General features: G+C 41.3%; 1 protein-coding gene across 1 annotated transcript; it reads right to left on the reverse strand.

Annotated features, from left to right (window-relative positions):
• Positions 1-1,058: 1,058 nt before the first annotated feature.
• On the reverse strand, positions 1,059-17,898 carry cdk4 (cyclin dependent kinase 4). The gene is made up of 8 exons (XM_026168182.2): positions 17,637-17,898; positions 7,362-7,596; positions 7,151-7,286; positions 6,809-6,976; positions 4,752-4,861; positions 3,498-3,548; positions 3,277-3,412; positions 1,059-1,850 (listed from the first exon to the last, which is right to left on the reverse strand). The coding sequence occupies exons 2-8, from the start codon at positions 7,577-7,579 to the stop codon at positions 1,749-1,751; spliced, it is 921 nt and encodes a 306-aa protein (XP_026023967.1). The 5' UTR covers positions 7,580-7,596; positions 17,637-17,898; the 3' UTR covers positions 1,059-1,748.
• Positions 17,899-19,594: the final 1,696 nt, after the last annotated feature.

The following is a 19,594-nucleotide window of genomic DNA, read 5'->3' on the forward strand; positions in this document are numbered from 1 at the left end:
ATCACATTTTTTCTCATGTAAGTTTACTCCCAAAGTAGAAAACATGGCACATCTCGGCATGCTGTGCAGCGTCTCCTTAAAAAATCTGAAGAAACTGAACACGTGCAGAACAAATGAAGAAGTGGCAGGCATAAAAAAAAAAGAAAAAACAGTATCTGAAAAACCCAAATCCTCTTCAGTTGATCCATCTACTGTTCTCTAAAGCTTCAATGGTCTCAGTGGAAAGGTGGGATTATTAAGGCATCCTTAAGAAAGTGAAGGAGGCAGAAAAATGCCAAAATACACAAGGACTCGACTAAAAATCAGTGGCAACAGGTCTGATGGCGTGATGGATCTGAGACATCTTTGGTTCAAATTGTCATCAACAGGTATGGAGGAGGTGAGGAGAGAGGTACAGCAGCCATGTGTAAAACACAGTGGAGGCTCTGAGATGGTTTCAGCCAGTGTGTTGGAGTTTGTGTCAAAACTGATGGAATTATGAGTGATTATGAATTTATCTACCATGTAATACTGGAAACCTTCACCCAGTAACTTTATTTTTGAAGCATACCTAAATAGAAAAAACACAGCAAAACACTATCAGTGACGGATCTGCTTCACCAGAGCCCAAACCTCAAAATTATTCAAGCAGCGAGAGATCATCTTGACCAAAAACAGAATAAAAAGCAGAAAACATCCAAAGAAGATCATTGAATGCCCCTCAAGAAGTCCAGAGAACTATTCCCAAGACACTACTTATAGCAATGATGACGAAGCTTGCCTAAGAGAGTTCAGGCTGTGTTGATGATTAAAGGTGGTCATACAAAATATTAAATATTACGAACTCTGTTTTGCCTTAAATACTCGCACTTGTTGCACTGAATCAGTCCCATTTACCTAACAAAAATAAAGAAGTGAGGGGGGGCTTTCACAGTACCGTCTAATTGAATATGCTAACGATGGCACGATTCACAATTTTATACCTCATGTTCATTCAAGAAACACATTTCAGTCCATTTTTCGGTTTCATTCATTCCACAGACCCCCAATCTGTGTAATAAAACACAATTAAGCCTCAGTGTGGTTGAAACATTTATTTATATTTGCAGTGATGACTGATTTCAGATGGTTGCAGCAACAGAAGACAAATGTTAAACACGAAATGAACTACACCCATTCAGTCTTTCAGCACATAGAAAAATACTTTTGTTTCATGAGCTAATTCAAGGGCAATACCAGTATTTTTATAAGGTGTGTCGTTCTTGTGTGCTTATCCACTTCTACTTGTTCCTTTTCCTCACAAATTTAACACAGCTAGCTTAAATCATTTACATACAGCTCAATGCCTGTCACAGTCTTACAATGTTATTGTTCCTATTGTATTATATTAATACAGCTACAGTAAACTCACTATCTAATGGCTTTTCTAATCTGACACGTCCAGAAATGTCGCAGGAGGAACATTTTGTCGGCGATGACACGACTTTTGTGTTTATGAGTGCCAGCTGACGATACTGATACGTGAAAAAACACTGGTACTGTCCTTTAAGACGTGACACGTTATTACTCGTTACATTTACACATTGAGAACCATAGCAGCGATCCTCATTTCATTCCTCTTTCTCAGCCTTTTACCTTTTTTTTTGTGATGCGGGAATAACAAAATAATATTCCGAAGCAGACATCGTGAAAGGCAGAGCGGTGAATGACACTGATACGTCGAAACTTCCGACACTGTTACCTCTTGCTGCGCGCTTCCCTGGACGACTTCAGCTTTTTGTCTGAGTCGACGTCGCCTCGTCCCGAAAATATTCATGTTCTAGTGCGTTTAAGGCTGATATTCGTTTCAAGGGGTCAAAGGTCAGCATTTTCTGTGGAGGAAAGAGTAGCACGATGTTAGAAGTGTATCACTGTACGTTGTGAGCTCTTTAATGGACAGTTTGATGAACTGCCAAAGAATATCTAATCAGCCAGTCACATGACAGCAACTGGCATGTAGACATGGTCAAGACAAGCTGGGCATCAGAATCAGGAAGAAAGAGGATGTAAGTTTGAATGTGGCACGGTTGTAGTGTCAGAAAGGCCAGTCTGAGTATTTCTAAAACTACTGAGCTACTGGGATTTTCCCACACAACCATCTCTAGGGTTTCCAAAGAAAAAAAGAGAAAATGTCCAGTGGGCGGCAGTTCTGAGTTTAGAGGTCAGAGGGGAATGGGCAGACTTCTGAATGCATAGCACATCAAACCTCGAAGCAGACGTGCTACAGCAGCAGAAGACCACACCAGGTGCTCCTCCTGTCAGCTAAAAACAGGAACTGAGGCTACAATTCACACGACAGAAGACTGAAAAACGTCGGCTGGTCTTTCGATTTCTGCTGTGACTTTCAGATGGTAGGGTCAGACTTTGGGGTAACCAACATGAAAAGATGGCTCCATCGTGTCTTGTATGGTTCAAGCTGCTGCTGCTGGTGGCTATTTTCTTGGCATATCTTGGACTCCTTAGAACCACTGAGCACCATTTAAATGCTACAGCCTACCAGCCTGCTGACCATGACCATCCCTTTATGACCACAGTGTACCCATCCAGCTGGATAACATGTCACAAAGCTCAGATCATCTCACACTGGTTCCTTGAACATGCCCATGAGTTCACTGTACTCGGATGGCCTCCACAGCACCTTTGGCATGTGGTTAAATGGGTGATTCACATCATGAATGTGCAGCAACTGTGTGATGCTATCATGTCAATATGGAGCAAAAAGATCTCGGAGGTATGTTTCCTGCACCAGAGAAGATTAACTGGCAGATTCAGTCCTATTTACCAATTCTGCAGTGAAACCGAGAAGTAAAAGCACTTGTGTTTCTATTATTTATCACATCATACAGGGAGACATGATAAAATCTTCTGTCTACTTTAAATAGTTAGGTAACGCCTTTAATCACAGGAGGAATGAACATTTACTGTAAATCTCCTTTAAATATTCCATTTAAAATGTCAATTTAAGTCATATTTCCTCTTTAACCAGCACTCTGTAAAGCATGCGAACAAAACCCTTTTCTTAAAAGGGCACTTCCTCTAACACAACCAGCTGAATAAGCAAAAGGAGTCACAGGAATTTGTCAGGATCGCAGCAGTTGAATTCCTGAGGCTCGTGTTTAAGGCAAATGAAATTCTTCTGGGATATGAGGTTGCTTAATCTGTTAATGCCCTGATTTTAACTCGGTATGTAGCTGAGACATAAATCAACTACCAGGCAGGATGCAAAGCCGCTCTAATGATTTAATTCACGAGCCTTACCAGCAACAGTTGCGCCCCATGCTCATTTATCTCTGGGACAAAGTCCGTGATTGGACGAGCCGTGAGAGTGGGGAAGTTTTTCCTTGATAGTGTAACATCAGTCGGCCACTCCTCCTCTGGCGGCAAGCCGATAACCCTGAAATGACGTGTAAGTTTCAGTGACAAAGGAGTTGCGAGAATGATCAGTCGGGTTAATGTGACTGAAAGTGTTTGTTACTCACTCAAAAATCTTCCCAAGTTGGTCCATTTCTGATTCTCCACAGAACAAAGGTCTAACACGCAGACAGAACAAAGACGAGTTAAAAGCTGGAAGCTGATGGTTATTTTTGACCTTTGGCCTAAAAGCTACAACATCATAACACTGTGCATTTTTGATGAATCATAAGAATCTCACCATCTTCATAGGAACTGCTCACAAAGGGATCGTTTTTTAGGCATTCATCCTTTGATGCAATGTGTCATTTGTACCGCTAGGTGGAGCTGCTGTGTGCTTCTTAGCATTTCTGATTAAACTTAAAAGCTCCTCTAATACGTTCATAAAATTGCTGCTATCACAGGATCAGTCTCTTAAATTAAACTTCTAAATCACCAAACAAAATTAATACTGAGCTGAAGTCAGTTCTTAATCTTAATATTAAGCTTATTGGTTAATTACCCACCCCTGCTCTATGGTAAATTTGTATCACCAAGCATCATCATTCCCTAAACAGCTATAAAAAAAATACAGTTTAACTCAATAAACCTTAATCTTAAGTTACAGCTATAAAATGTTTATGGCAAAGACCTTTTTTATTTACTCTTTAAACCAATTTACCCTTATTAAAACTCATTTTACTGATATATGTACTAATATATGAGAAACTAAAAACCGCCCGTGCCTCAGGACCAGAGAGCACACACTGACTGCAAATGTGCCGTGAATATTTTGGTTTCAGTCAGAAGCAGAATGCAGAAATGTTCATATATCTGTAAAATGTTCAGCCTCGTTGCACATTTGCACTGGATTTGCTATCATGTCCTGGCATCTTACTAAATATTTCTTGCACGTGATTAAAACGAAGAAATGATCCACATCTATGTCAAACATGAGAAAGTCAGCCTGACTTAAACCGAAAAAATGAACAACACTTTGTAAATATTTAACTTTCTCTAACCTTAGCCAACAGTTTCAGAACCTGAACAGCAAATAAAAAGCTAGACACGAGTCCCAGGCTTGTGCCTTTGTACACACTGCTTCCCTATCACGGGTGCAGTTAAAAGATGTCATGGTTATCGAGGCAGTGGTTTCACACAGAACCAGAGCAAATCAAACTTACTTGGCACGATGGAGATGATTTAAAATCGCAATCTAATCTGTTTTCAGGAATTTAATGAGAACCCAGAGCTCACGTCACACCTCGCAGAGGATGAGTAATCAGGCCTCTGCTACTTTTTAACTTAGTGACTCAGATCACAAAAATCGAATGCTGACTCACTTCCGTCTGAACATCTCTGCAAAGATACAGCCGGTGCTCCAGATATCCACGGGTGTGGCGTAACTGGACTGCAGCAGGACTTCCGGAGGTCGGTACCACAGGGTCACAACCTGGAAGACACAAACAGAACAGCTCAATGGATACATACCAAAAAAACCTTTTATCAATATGTATATGCTGATACTAATTCATCATGATCTGATGGGAATTTCTAACTTGGGGTTGGGCTCTAACAGAGTCGCAAACAGGTCAAATACTGTTGAAGAACAAAACACTCGCACATTAGCTGCTTTTCTGCAGATGTTTCCAGAGTGTGTCATTCAGGTTGAGGTGAGAAAAAATGCTTTACTGATGTCTGAAGATCACGTAAAAGAGTTTATTCGTAGTGCAAAGACAGTGTTTAGCAAAAAACTCCACAAAACATTATCTAGTAGCAGGGGCGGGGCAGTCGACCCCCCTTGATATTCAACTGGGCCCCCATGTTGCCCCTCCAAAATTGCGTAGTCATGTCACTCCAACCATGGGCGGAAATTACAGATAAGATAGGAAGACAAGAAAGTTTTGAGCCCCTTTTTCTGTTAAAAACTGTTTTGTCCCCCTCAGTGCATCACTGCACGTAAATACCATTACGTGCAGTGACAGCTATAGGGTTAAATAGCATTGTTAAAAGATGTGCTCCCCCTCATACCCCCCCCCCCCCCCCCCAACTCTTGAATTTGCAAACTGTAAGCAAAACGATGTGTTTTTTTCTAGCACTCAGGAAAATTAAACATACTTACTGCTGTAACCACTCTTTATTTTATTGGCTCCATTACTTTGTCGCTAAATCTGAATCTGCAGCAAGGGTGCTTTATAATTATGGGGAAGCTACGTCTTCTAATGGAGGTCTAGTGAACATTAAGATCATTACAGCTACTAAATTTAAAAACACTTTTAAAGTGCTTTTGTTTTCCTACGTATTTAATTGAATATTTTTTAGCCTCCTCCAGTACTTCCACACTATATCAGTAAAACGTCTGTGGTTTAATCCCAGGAGGGAACATAAAGTCCTTTGGGGTCGTGTCAGGAAGGTTATCTGGTATAAAAAATCTACCAAAATAAGCATGTGGAGCTACTTCCTGTCCTTGTAATTAAGATAGCAACCAAAAATAACTCTATGAGCCTCCCTCCCTGACTCATTTGACTAATTGATGGGCCTCTCCTTTTAAAAGTCCTGGAAAAATGCCCCTGCCTGGCAAAGGTCTGCATCTTCAGCAGGTAATTTTCTTTCACTGTACTCATGCTAATGCAGAAGCTAGCATTTAGCTAAAGTTACAGACATACCAGCATGGCTCTAGCCTTTTATTGTTACTTTACTGTTCATTTTTTAAACCACTAAAACAATTTTTCAGAATTCAAATAAAACAAATAATAAGCGGACACAGCCACAATCACAGCATCTTTAATTATGGGGCAAATGTGCGTGACATTAAAAGCAAAACGCCAAAACAAGGCATAGCAGTTTAAACATGAGTAATAAAATGCTAGCCAGTGCAGTAAATCTGGATATTACGTCTTTTTTTTTTTTTTATAAAAATGTAGTTTTGAGGCATCATGGTTTGTCCTGGAGTATTTTCTGGCAATCTGCTAACACTCCAGGAAGTTACTGCTCCCATCCAAGTCACGGCGTGAGATTTTACACAACATCTTTACACAAAAATGTGATATAATGCATTAATTACCGAGGTGTGGGGTTACTACTTGGCAGCTTTTGTTACTTTTGGATTGTTTACCCACCATTTCCAGTCCTGCCTTACGCTAAGCTAACCATCTGCTGGTTGTAGTGTTCTTATCTAACGCTAAGCAAGAAGGCAAATAAGCATATTTTCCAAAATGTTTATGCCTGGCACCAGAACGCTGAAGACTGGAAACTGTATGTTATTTTCACTGTCTAGCTGCCTAAAACACTTTGAAGTGCTGACTACAATGAAATGGTAGAAAATCGACAATAAGAATTAATCAAAGTTAGAAAAAAAAATTACAATATCCTTTGGAAAATTACTCTATACACGTCTTACCACAGGAGTGAGGGCCATGTGGCAGCTGTAGATCCTGGCAAGTCCAAAGTCAGCCAGCTTCACCTGGCCCTGGCTGGTTACCAGAATATTCTCTGGTTTCAGGTCTCTGTGCATCACGCGGTTAGAGTGAAGGAATGCAAGACCACACAGCAACTGCTTCATCAAATCCTGCAAAAACACAAGCAGAGCTTCACTGGAACTACATATTTTACAGCTTTCAGCTTGGGAACAGGGATTTAAATGAGTAATAAGCAGAACCGTCCATGCTTGGAATGTGGTATCAGCAATGTTATTTTACTTTAGCTAACTTTTAGTGTAGATATAGCTGGAGCCAGTTCTCACTTTAATGCGGTCTGGAGATAATCCTGGTGCTGGCGCTTTCTCTAGGTATGTCTTAAGGTCCTGGTCCACGTGCTCAAACACTAGAGTGACTTTGGTCTCCTGGTTTGCTCCCTTGGTGGCGCAGACATCCATAAGCCTGCAGAAGTAAGAAAATTCATGACTCCTGTGTGAAGCATTCATTTTAATCACAAGATGAAAAGACGACACCCACCTGACCACATTGGGGTGGTCGAACTGCTCCAGCCGTTTTAACAAAGCCACTTCTCTGACTGTGGAGACCGGGAGGCCATTTTGGTCTGTCCTCACATGCACGCTCTTCAGAGCCACAAACTGCCCGCTCTCAATGTCCCGGGCTTTATAAACAGTCCCATAAGCACCTCCACCGATTTCTGCCACCGGGTCATACTGGATGCTGGTGCTGTGGGCCATGGCCAAGTTGAAAGAGCCTGACACATAAAGCAATAATGATATTACTGGCAATCGGTTAATGTCCTGTGGAAAGTGCACTGCTTCAAGTGACCGATCACAGTGGTTGAAGATGCAAATACATGATGAGGCTAGAAAAAAAGTAATGAAATCGTTAAAGTCAGCTGGATTCACCCTCTGGGCATGAAGACTGCCTGGACCCAAGTGGTTATCTGACCATCCACTTCAGAGAACAACAACACTGGCATTGCTTAAAAATGCAAAAAGAAAAAAAAACTTATAAAAACCCATCTAACAACAGTCAACCAGCATAATGAACTTTTTATGAACTCTCTACACCGAACAAGGAACATCATCTTCCCAAAGACATTCTGTGTGGGAGAAGCTGGTGACTGTTCAGTAATAAAGAGAGAAAAGTCCTCGGGCTAACACCAGGCAGAGGCTGAAATTCATTACCACATCTCTGCAAACCTGCCACATCCAAAATGAATTGATGCTCCTCAACAGCTCTTGTGCTTGAGGATCCATTTCTAAACGAGTACAAAGTCTATTTCCTGTCACACTGCCAGCAGTCCATCTTAGAAATAACTTCGAATTGGCGATAAAAAAGCACTTTTGTGTTAGAACTTCATGCGCTCTCAATGAAAGTCTTCCTGTTCGTGTTTTTTTTTTAAACTTTGCAAATGACCTTCTATAGCAACAGTATGCTTACTTTTATCTGTTTAACTACAGCAGGGGCTTTTATAGCAAATGTTTTTGGTAGCTACCAGTTTCTCTTTTATTCTTTGAGCTTTAGCCTGTTTTTGATGTGAAAAAGTTTCTAGCTTGCTAAAATTATTCAGTTGAACTTCTTCCACTACATTACATTTTTAAAACCTTTTCCCTAATACTCCAAAGACCCCCCCACTACAGAGATCCACTTCTATCAGCAGCTGTTGGCTTTTCCCCTCGTCTAGCAGACCTTACACTTTTGCCACCAGACCAAACATCTGTAAAAATGTCCTCGTCTGTTCATTTTGCTTTCAGTTTAGTGTCTGTTTGTGAATGAATTGCTCCAAAGACTCGTGTTGTTATAGGTTATAGTGCAAGTCTTTAGCAGCACTAGTCCTTTTGACTTCTTGAGATAATTAGCCCACTCACTACTGCTGTCAGTGTTGCTGTGCAAATACATTCGACTGTCTCAGCTGTAGTTTTCAATGATGTAGTACCCCTTTAATTTTGATTCAATTCTATTTTATTAATATAGCACCAAATCACACAAACAGTCAACTCGAGGCAGTTTATATTGTAAGGTAAAGATCCTACAAAAATAAGTGAGGCTGGGGGAGATCACCTCTGAAACCCGGTCCCTCAGTATTGGTGCCCCCCAAGGATGTGTCCTCTCACCACTACTGTTCTTGTCATGATCCTGGGTCCTTTTGACCCAGCGTTTTGTGTTTTCTCTTCGAGATTTTGGTTCCTGTCACCTCTAATTGGTGTTTACCCTGTTCCCCCCCGTGTGTTCCTGTTTTATTGTGAAGGTCTGCGTCTTATGTGAGTGTTTTCAGTTTGCCTCCCTGGTCTCGTCATGTTAATCACTCCCAGCTGTGTCTCCCACCTGTGTGTACTCTCCCTGTGTTCTGAGTGTATTTAAGTTGTATTTTCTGTCTTAGTAATTGCTGGTTCGTCTGTGTTGTTTCCCCTCGGTCTCCCTGCGTCTCCCCGTATGTATTTCTCCGGACCTCCCTGCATCCTCATTCTGGTTTGTCTTATTAGTTTACCCAGTTTAGGTTTCCGGTTTCATGTTTTGTCGCCACCGCTGTTTGTACTTACACCCCTGTCAATAAACACTCACCTGCACCAGAGCTGCCGCCTTTTGGGTCCTTTTCTACATTCCACACGGCTTGCCCCGGCAATCCGTGACAGTTCTCCCTCTACACTAACGACTGCACCTCCAAGAACTCGGCTGTCAAACTCCTAAAGTTTGCAGATGACACCACTGTCATTGGCCTCATTCAGGATGGTGATGAGTCTGCATACCGGCAGGAAGTTGAGCGGCTGGTACTCTGGTGCAGTCAGCACAATCTGGAGCTGAACACTCTTAAGACTGTAGAGATGACAGTGGACTTCAGGAGACATCCCTCAACTCTGCTCCCCCTCACCATATCAGACAGCCCTGTGTCGACTGTGAAGACCTTCAAGTTCCTGGGTACAACCATCTCCCAGGACCTGAAGTGGGAGACCAACATCAACTCCATCCTCAAAAAGACCCAGCAGAGGATGTACTTCCTGAGACAACTGGGGAAGTACAGTCTTCCACAGGAGCTGCTGATCCAGTTCTACACTGCGGTCATTGAGTCTGTCCTGTGCTCCTCCATCACAGTCTGGTATGGAGCAGCCACTAAACAGGACAGGAGCAGACTGCAGCGGACTGTACGGGCAGCAGAAAGGATCATCGGCACGCCCCTGCCCTCCATCCAGGACCTGTACCTCTCAAGAACCAGTAAACGGGCAGGGAAAATCATCACAGACCCCTCACACCCTGGACACAGACTTTTTGATCTGCTGCTGGTACAGAAGCCTGCAGACCAGGACCACCCGACACAGGAACAGTTTCTTTCCCCTCGCCATCTCCCTTCTTAACAGTTGACCTGTCACACTGCTCCCACTGCCAGACTGCAGCTGCACCTTATGTACATTTTGTAGTATTCATTCCACCTCATTCATTTCTGTATTTTATGTATATAAGTTTAGATTCGTTATTTATAGTTGGTTTACACAGCTTTGTGTATGTATGTGTAATGTGTATATATAGACACGTGTGTGTGTGTGTGTGTGTGTGTGTGTGTGTGTGTGTGTGTGATTTACATTGCTGTGCTTGAGAGCCACCATCTACTGGAACCAAATTCCCTGTATGTGTCTGCACATATACTTGGCCAATAAACACGATTCTGATTCTGATTCTGATAAAGAGAAAACCCCAAGCAAGCGCTTTGGCGACAGTGGGAAGGAAAAACTCCCTTTTAACAGGAAGAAACCTTCAGCAGACCCAGGCTCAGGGAGAGGCGGCCATCTGCCCCAACTGTCTGAGGGTGACGAGAGGAAGAAAGGCAAAAAACACACTGTGGGAAAGAGCCAGAGATTAATAATAAGTAACGATCAATGCAGAGCAGTGTATAAACACACGGAGAGTGAAGACCACTCAGTGGGAAGCCCCCAGCAGCCTAGGCCTATTGCAGTGTAACTAAGGTAGGATTCAAGGTCACCTGATCCAGCCTTAACTATAAACTTTGTCAAAAAGGGAAGTTTTAAGCCTGATCCTAAAAGTAGAGAAGGTGTCTGCTTCCTGGATCCAAACTGGGAGCTGGTTTCACAGGAGAGAGGCCTGAAAGCTGAAGCTTCTGTCTCCCATTCTACTTTTAAATATCCTGGGAACCACAAACCAGCAGTCTGAGAGCAGGATGCTCTACTGGGGTGATGTGGTACTATGAGGTCTTTATGGTAAGGTATGATGTGGTCTGTCTTTTTATTCCTTGTCAGTGAAGGTGTTTTTTTTCTTTTCAAAGCCAGTTTGTACCATTATCTCTACGATGCTCCCACTCCTACCATTTAATAACCTTAAAGAATAAAAAGTTATCAAAAACGATAAATTGTACTTCACTTGAATGTTTATAACAGGTAGACCTAGGATGCTTTTTAAAATTCTTCAATTCATATTTAGTGGTAAGACATAGGGCTGGGCGATATGACCCAAAATTCATATCTCGATATTTTTTTAAGCCATAAAATAAGAACAAAAAGAGAGTTCTTAGTCAAAGCTGTGTCCCAGATGTCACACAGGCACTTTTATTAACATACAGCACAGATGTACATGAAAAATTACTCAAAATTAAATTATGAGCATTTATTAAATAATAATGCTCCATAAATAAAAGAAAACAATTTTGTTTTTGTGCTAAACAAAGAGCTCACAATTGTGCAGTCAAAATGTAAACTAAAAGACACTGAGCGTAATAACAAAGACAGACAGATTTCACAGCTGCTCTGTTCCCGAGTTTTACTGTGTGACTGATAGCCTGGAGTTTGAAATCCGCTTCATAACCACGTCTCTTACAGGTGCCATTTATGGTCCTTATACACACACAATACGGTAATATTACGTTGATGCACAGTACATATCACTCCGCGAAGCTCCTCGGTAGCCGTAATGCGCCGACAATCTATCAAGCGGTGCAGCTCCGTAGCTTACCAAAGTCGTACTCAAACATTTTTGACAGATTGCTGAGCGCCGTGTACCACATAAAATCGGTTCGCGGCCATCAAGCACAACCAGAATTCATACATAAGGCGCGCTATCAACTTTTGAGAGAATGAAAGGATTTTAGGGTTAGCGCGGTTAGCTCGTTAGCGCGGTTAGCTCGTTAGCATGTTTAGCTCGTTAGCACGTTGACGCCGTCCAGCCCCAAGCATAGGGCGATGCGCAGTAACTCGTTAACGGAGATTTGCCGTGTCCATCTTGTCGCTGCCTGCACGTGAAGCGATGGGGGAGGAGGGGGAGTTGTCTTCAGTGAAGGCGAGGCGGAGTAACGTTGCGTAGAGACAAAAGTGGACGAAAGAGAGGCAAACTTGCGGCTCCACAACTATAATTATAACGTAACATAGACTATATCGATATAAAGGATATTGTCACATCTTATATCTCGTATAAAATTATATCGATATGTTTTAAAAACTCGATATATCGCCCAGCTCTAGTAAGACAAACAAAATTCTGCCACAGACTGGTCTCCCTGTTGAAGAGGTGATAAGGTCCATACAGATATATACACACAGAAAGGCTGAGAAAGTTCTACTAAAATGCTTTAGGAGTAGAAAAATGTCCCACATCTTGACAAACTTATGGTAAAAATGTCACTCAGCTCGTTTAATGTAGCTCCTTAAAAATGTACACATGCTGTAAATACTTTACAATTTACACATTTGTTTTTTAACCCTCTCAGGCTCAAATTAAGTTTTTGTTGCTAATGCACAAAAGAACACCTGCAGTGGTACTTCTGAGTAAAACAAACTCATAAAATATGTATGTGGAGTAATCAGGTTGTTAGCTTTTACTTGTTGCAAATCTGCAACGCTTGCCTTGAGAGGGTTAAGATTTTTCAAACAAAAAGTTACTTTGATGTTATTTTAGTGTTATTTTATATTTTACCCAGCAGCATTATTAAAATTGACTTGTGCACATAACAGAATTAACTTTGCTTTTTTTCTCACTGTGTGTTTGTAATACAAAACTATGCTTGGAGCTGCAAAGCATTTGAAGGCTAGTTAAGCCAACATCGGTTAGAGCGGAGATATATTCATCAGTGCTCTATTATATACTTATCAAATGTGAAGTGTCTTATTTGCGAAATGGGTGAAACGCATGACACAAAAAACATCTTAAGCTTGATTCCAGCCAGGAATACGTGTTGCGTATCATACTCCCCTCCGGCCCCACCTGACTTCTCCACCTCCCATTTCCTGCCTGCCCCCAACTGTCAACTGCCACATAAAGACAACTGCTACCCCCACCCCACCCTTTACCCCCCACCCATCAAAAAAGGGAAATACTATTAATTTTAGGTTTTTAATCCACAAGTGGCAGGAGTCATGTGACTCAACAAATGCGGCTCCACTTTAAAGTCGAGGTCCTTTGACGAGGGACTTCTGCCCACCACTCTGCAGCACAGGAAGCACCTTCAATCACTCGACCCAAAAAATCTTTCTGTGCCGTCGCTCCAGCCCTCAGTCTCCCGACAGGAAGCAGGTACACGGCCAGAGACAACATCATCCCTCTGCTTCCTTCTCTTTGTTAAAGCCTCGGCCTTTAATCTGTCAAGGCAGCTTGGTGCACTTCCTCCGCTCAGCCCATCCCCTAACTGATTTCCATCCATCCACACCCCTTTGACCTACTACACCTCTAATGCCTGATACGGATCTCTCTGCAAGCCCTGCTTTTGCATTCTGAGCTCGCTTACTCCTTGGTAGAAGTTCTCTTCTCTTTAAAGTGTGAAAACAAAACAATGTCCCATTCAGGGTCTCTTAAGAACCTGTTGATCTTGTTTAGACCAAGACTTGTCTGCCATTATGTCAAGTCACAGAGCGAGCGATGTGTTGCTGTCGAAGAAATAAAGAAAGACCTCAAACCAAACTAGACTCCAGTGTTTTGGATTCGGCACCACTTTCGTTTAACAGTATTTATTACCCACCACAGCACAGCAAAACCATCCGTTTGGTTCATGCCTTCTGAGTAAAAGGAGTAGAGGACAAAGCTGACTGTAACCTGACATCCCCAGGCTGATGTACTGCCACCAACAAAATCTATTTTCCCTATTTTCATGTGACTCAAACTGTTAATAAAAGTAGAGCAGAAACATCACCTGACTCTGTGCATTAACGATGATCAGAGAAAAGAAAGATGAAGTAGGCCTAGAACTTACATTTTTCTGAAGAAAGGCACAGCAACAAAGGACTAGAAACACAATCCACTCAAAGTCCAACACTTCAACAAGGAATTCATTCTCTTCTGGATTTGGCTGCTAATGTCATTTTCCAAAACAGGTAATCCAAAGTCCAACACTGTAAACGGCTGTGAGATATTTGGCTTACACAGTATGAAAGCATCTCTGTGTGTTTTATATGAGCCCAGTGATGGAAAACAAATAAATAGAGAGTGCACTTATGGGCTTATTGTCAGCATAGAGATAATTCAGTAAAAATCTTACAGTCCTCATCTTCCACGAGAAGAAAATGTCCATATGGAACGAAAGAAACCTGCCAAGTTCAGATTTGTTATTAATATCTCAAAGTGTTTAATGAATGAATAATCCACTGGATCACTGCATCGGCTAAAATACTGTATCAACCAGAGATGGGCAGTAACGCGTTACAAGTAACGCGTTACTGTAATCCGATTACTTTTTTCAAGTAACGAGTAAAGTAAGGGATTACTATTGCAAAAACGGTAATTAGATTACCGTTACTTTGCCGTAGGAACGCTGCGTTACTGCGTTACTAAAACCGTGATTTTTTTGCGAGAATATCTCATGACAGTGACGTAAGCGAGTGACAACAGCTGTGTGCAGATCAACAGTGGATAATATATCGAGTGCGGGAGAGAGTATGAGCGTACAGTGTTTAAAGCGTGGAAGTACTGACCTTACTTTGAGTTTGATTCCATAAAAAGTGACAAAAACATTAGTGTCCATTAGCATTGTGCGTGGGAAGAAAACTTCTTTTTACAGCGAAACCCCCCCCCCAAACGTCCAAGCAAGCACTGAGTGCGCAACGACGTAATGGGAAACTCACAGAGAAACTCGCGGATTCTTCCACTGACCGCTGCGGCTCACCTGCACCAGGGTAAACCTCCGCCTACCCCGCTCCTGCTTTACAGGTGAAAATAGAGCAACAGGACCGCTAGTCTTTGACTTTATTTATTTTCTGCTGTGTTTTACTTGCATCTATTTGAAAGACTGAGTGTAAACACACAAAAAAAAATTATTTTATGTGCTGGAATGTGCAGAAAATAGGTTTAAATATTAAACAAATTTCTTCCAGTCAGAGAATGTTGCATATAATTAAATTTTTGCTTGATGCATAAAGTTAAAAGATTAAAACTAATAAAAGTTTTAAAAAGGGACTTTTCCATTTGATTACATTTTGTATGATGGATTATGCAGAAAAAGTAGAATTGGGCTGAAAGATCTATCGCTTTATCACCTATTCAGGTTTTAAATCGTGTTTTTAAAAAGTAACTAAGTTGTTTTTATATATCCAGACGTGCTCCCAAACCACAAACGGCAATTATAAACCACATGTAGTCAATATAAACTGTTGTTACTAAGAGGAAGAGGTATTGCTTTAATTTACCGCAACTCTTCCTCTTGTGCAAAGAAAACTGAGTCAGACTTGTCTGCTGACATGAATCCACCAAAATTTCTCTCGAAATTATTAAGAAATGAACCGACATACAGGATGCAAATAAAACTTTCTCTTCTGCAAAAAACAAAACAGAACTCACTTCTCTAAATAACACTGAGATCAATTTTGCCATCAAGATATATTTACATAAAAACCTTTTTGACAAAGCTTATAGTTGGGGCAGGATCAGGTGACCCTAAGTTATACTGCAATAGGCATAGGCTGCTGGAGGCATCCCATGATGCACCGAGTGTTTCTTCTTCACTGACATTTTTTCACTCACTATGTGTTTATATCATTTAATCATTTGTTATTATTAAACTCTGGCTCTCTCCCATCGTGTGCTTTTTGTCCGGTCTTCCTTGCTTCACCCCAGTCGAAGCAGATGGTCGCCCCTCCCTGAGCCTGGAGGCTTCTTCCTGTTAAACGGGAGTTATTCCTTCCCACTCTCGCCAAGTGTTTGATAATAGGGGATCATCTGATTGTTGGTGTATTGACCTTACAGTATAAAGTGCCTGGAGGTGACTGTTGTTGTGATTTGGTTTAATATATAAATATGAACATATGAGCATGTTTCATGTGCCTGGAAAGGGGAAAAGCAGTAAACTAGCTAGCAACATAATTTGACTCCAAGTTTATATTCACCTTTAACTCCTCATTTAAGTCGACACCTTTGTCAGTAACTTTGCATACAACACTTAAATTAAACCTTACATTTCAGAGGTTAAAAGAGCAACAACAACAAAAAAAATCAAGTTGTTAGCACTTCCATTTATCAGGCCGCAGTCAGTTCCTTTGTATTTGCTTCAAATTAATATCAGGGCAGGAAATTACTAACGCTTGATATGATAGGCCAAAACATTGCCCGTGATAACAAAGGCGTCATGATACAGCGGTACTCAACATGTGTCGAGATAATAAATGATATGCACTGCACTTGCCTCTTCACTGCATGCAACCTGGTTACTCCTTCACTTTATAATGAATGACTACGAACAGTCACAAAGCAGGCACTCTGTAATTCATGTTGGTTCTGCGGGTTCTCGGGGGTTTGGGAGTCAGGGAGGAAACCTTCCCATCACAATTCTAACACCAGTTTAACTGGTCTGGGCTAGGCTGCACTTGGTTGTGTGGGCTGACTTAAATATTTATCCCCGCTCCCCAGAACTGGTTTCAAATGTACGTTTTGCAGCAGGCAGATCAAATGTCTACATTTATTGACTCAAACAAACTGTGGGAAGCACAATTTTGTGACGGACATCAAATGAATCAAATGTGCGAAACCCTGTCAAACATGTACTGATAATATCTGGCAGGAGGAACCAGTAGAGAGGATTACTGCATGTGCATTTTGCCCCATTCTTGGTTGACAGTGGTCAGAATAAATAATCCGTCGGGCTCTAGTGCCAGCAGTGTTTTCCCCTTGTCTTCACAGCAGGACACAACAGAACAGCCCTGTGGTTTTGAGTGAAACTACCACAGCCTGCCTGTAGAGCAATGACTCTCATAATGAATGATCAGCCTTTCTGTGGTCTCACTGTCTGAGCTGTGAGTCGTTCAGGAAGTGAACAACCCATGACTTGTCACCCTAAAAACATCTCCCGGTTTCCTTTTCCAGCATAGAACAGCTTGCACAACCAGGGGACGCACTACAGCTGCACATCTGGAAGCTTCAGCGTCTGACAACACTGGGGTCACTGATCGCTGCCAGAACTGGTCGTGAAGCTCACAGTTACCTCCACACATTTCATTCATTTACTGATTCTTCTAAGCAAAATGCAAACCAGTGACACTGAAGGCCAGTGGGCGGAGGTAGAGAGAAAGCAGGCCAGGGCACACAGAAAGCCTGCTCTGTCCCGACACGTGGTGCTCCTCCATAGCGCTCCTTTGTTAATTACACTGGCAACAAAGTGCAGCAACAACAGGCCACATGGACTTTTTCCTCCTCACCTACATGTTCACTGACGTGGCAGGGAAAACAGCAAACTACAGCAAGCAGCGGATGAGGCAAATCGCCGCCTGCAACTTCCATTTCCACATCTGTGCCACATTACATAAATATCAGTGTCACACACTCTGATCGCAAGCGGCTTCGAGTAATCGTCAGCCCAGATACTGTACTCACCTCGCCCGTCTGTCTCTCTCTCTTCTGTGGCAGGTAAGCTCACTTTAGCTCTATAAGGAAGACATGCTCACTAATCTGCCACGTATAACTCGCATACAAACGGGTCACAAGTGGCAGGTCGGTAAGGTTTAAAGCCCAGCAGTGGATCTGCTGTGGAGAAGCCAATACACCGAGATGATTTCGGCCTCCACTGTGTTTTTTTCTTCAAGCCTGCACCCCTTTTGGGTTGTCTTCCTGTTGCTTCTAGCAAATCTCGGAGGCGGAGCCAAAATAATTCACCAGCAAATGAATGAAAAACTCCCGAGCTCAGCTGTGCGTCTTAAACTTTTATAAAGTGTCCAGAATCTGCAGTTATTAGCAATATATGACAATCAGTCGGGAGGTAGTTAAGGATAATTGATATGTAGTAGTCAAATCTAATTTGTCCCATCAAAACTATTATTTAGAATATATATTTACATATTACCGTGTCTGAGTTTGTGCGTCGTGCAGGAGAATAACATAGCCTGCTTACGTCGCTTAGAAATATTTAACTACTGATAACAAGCAAACAAATAGTTTCTTGAGATTTCAGCTTATAAAACAAATCATTTCTTAGTTTGAACTGGCTTATTTTTTTAACGTTCAAAGATGAAAAAACTGCTGGTGGCATTGAAAAATAAATAAACAGACAAATAAATAACTTAAATTGATCAAATAATGCTAATTATGAGTTAATTAACACATCATCAAAATTTATATGAAGTACCTGATAGATTTTTAGATCCTCCCCAAAAATATGTTAAAAATCCGTCCATCCAGTCACTGAAGCAGTGTGGTTCGTCAAATGAGTTTTAACTCTAAGATTGAAATCACTCTTCTTTTTCTGCATTTCCTACAGCTAGACAGATACAGACAGACTGATGCAGATATAGGTATGGTCTAGATATAGACCCACACTGGGGAAATCCACTTGTTACAGTAGCACGAGGGGCAGAAAGAAAAAGTGAATTAGAGATACTTCAGAAAACCATTAAAATACATGAATAAATAAGAAAAATGATTTACAAATAAACACTACACAAGACTGGTTTGTACAATACTATACACAGCAAAATACTCTAAAAGATAAATCAAAGTTTTTTTTTTAAATACATAAATAAAGTGCAGCAGGAATGATAATATATACACGCATATTTTTCTCAGCAAGTATTTATCCTATGTGCCTATCGTACAGTCTGACTGCTGTTGGGATGTAGGGCCTGCAATGATGCTCCGTCCTACACAGTGGCTGTAATTGTTAACTGTTGAAAGAGCTGCTCCGAGTCTCCACAGTCTCATGCAGGGAGTGAGAGCTGTTGTCCATAATGGGCATTAGCTTGGCTAACATCCTCCTCTCACCCACCTCCTCTATGGAGGCTAGAGGACTAGCCAGTCTATTAAAAGTTGTACAACTTCTTTGAAATATGCATATATGTATTGTCCTCTGTTTACTGTGTACCAGTAACTATGTAATAGTTTATTTCATATCCTAAAATCACCCTTTACATAAATACCAAACTAAAGTTTGCAAACTTTATCTAGAGACATATGGACCTGCAAATTAATTTAACAGTTTTTCTTTAATCTCTCCATATGTTCAGTATTTAAAACATCACCTAATTTCAATTTCAAAACAGTTTTTTTTTTCAACAGTTAGTCTAAAAACAATTCAAAAGAGAAACAGGTGTCCTCTAAAAAGGAGAAAAAGACTACACCATGTAAACTAAACAGTGTAATTAGATTAGCAAAATGGCTAATTGTGTATTTATTTAAAAGATGCAAATGGAATAACATCAGGCTTCATTCATCTCTGACAGCTAATAGTCTGTCCATACTGTTATTTTGAATGCTTATCCAATATAGAGTAGCAGGTGGTGGATATCAAGTCTGTCATACTGATGTAGCGTACGAGGTGGAGTATCCTGGACAGATTATCA

Source organism: Astatotilapia calliptera, chromosome 5, assembly GCF_964374335.1.
Source record: "Astatotilapia calliptera chromosome 5, fAstCal68.1, whole genome shotgun sequence".
Taxonomy (NCBI): Eukaryota; Metazoa; Chordata; class Actinopteri; order Cichliformes; family Cichlidae; genus Astatotilapia; species Astatotilapia calliptera.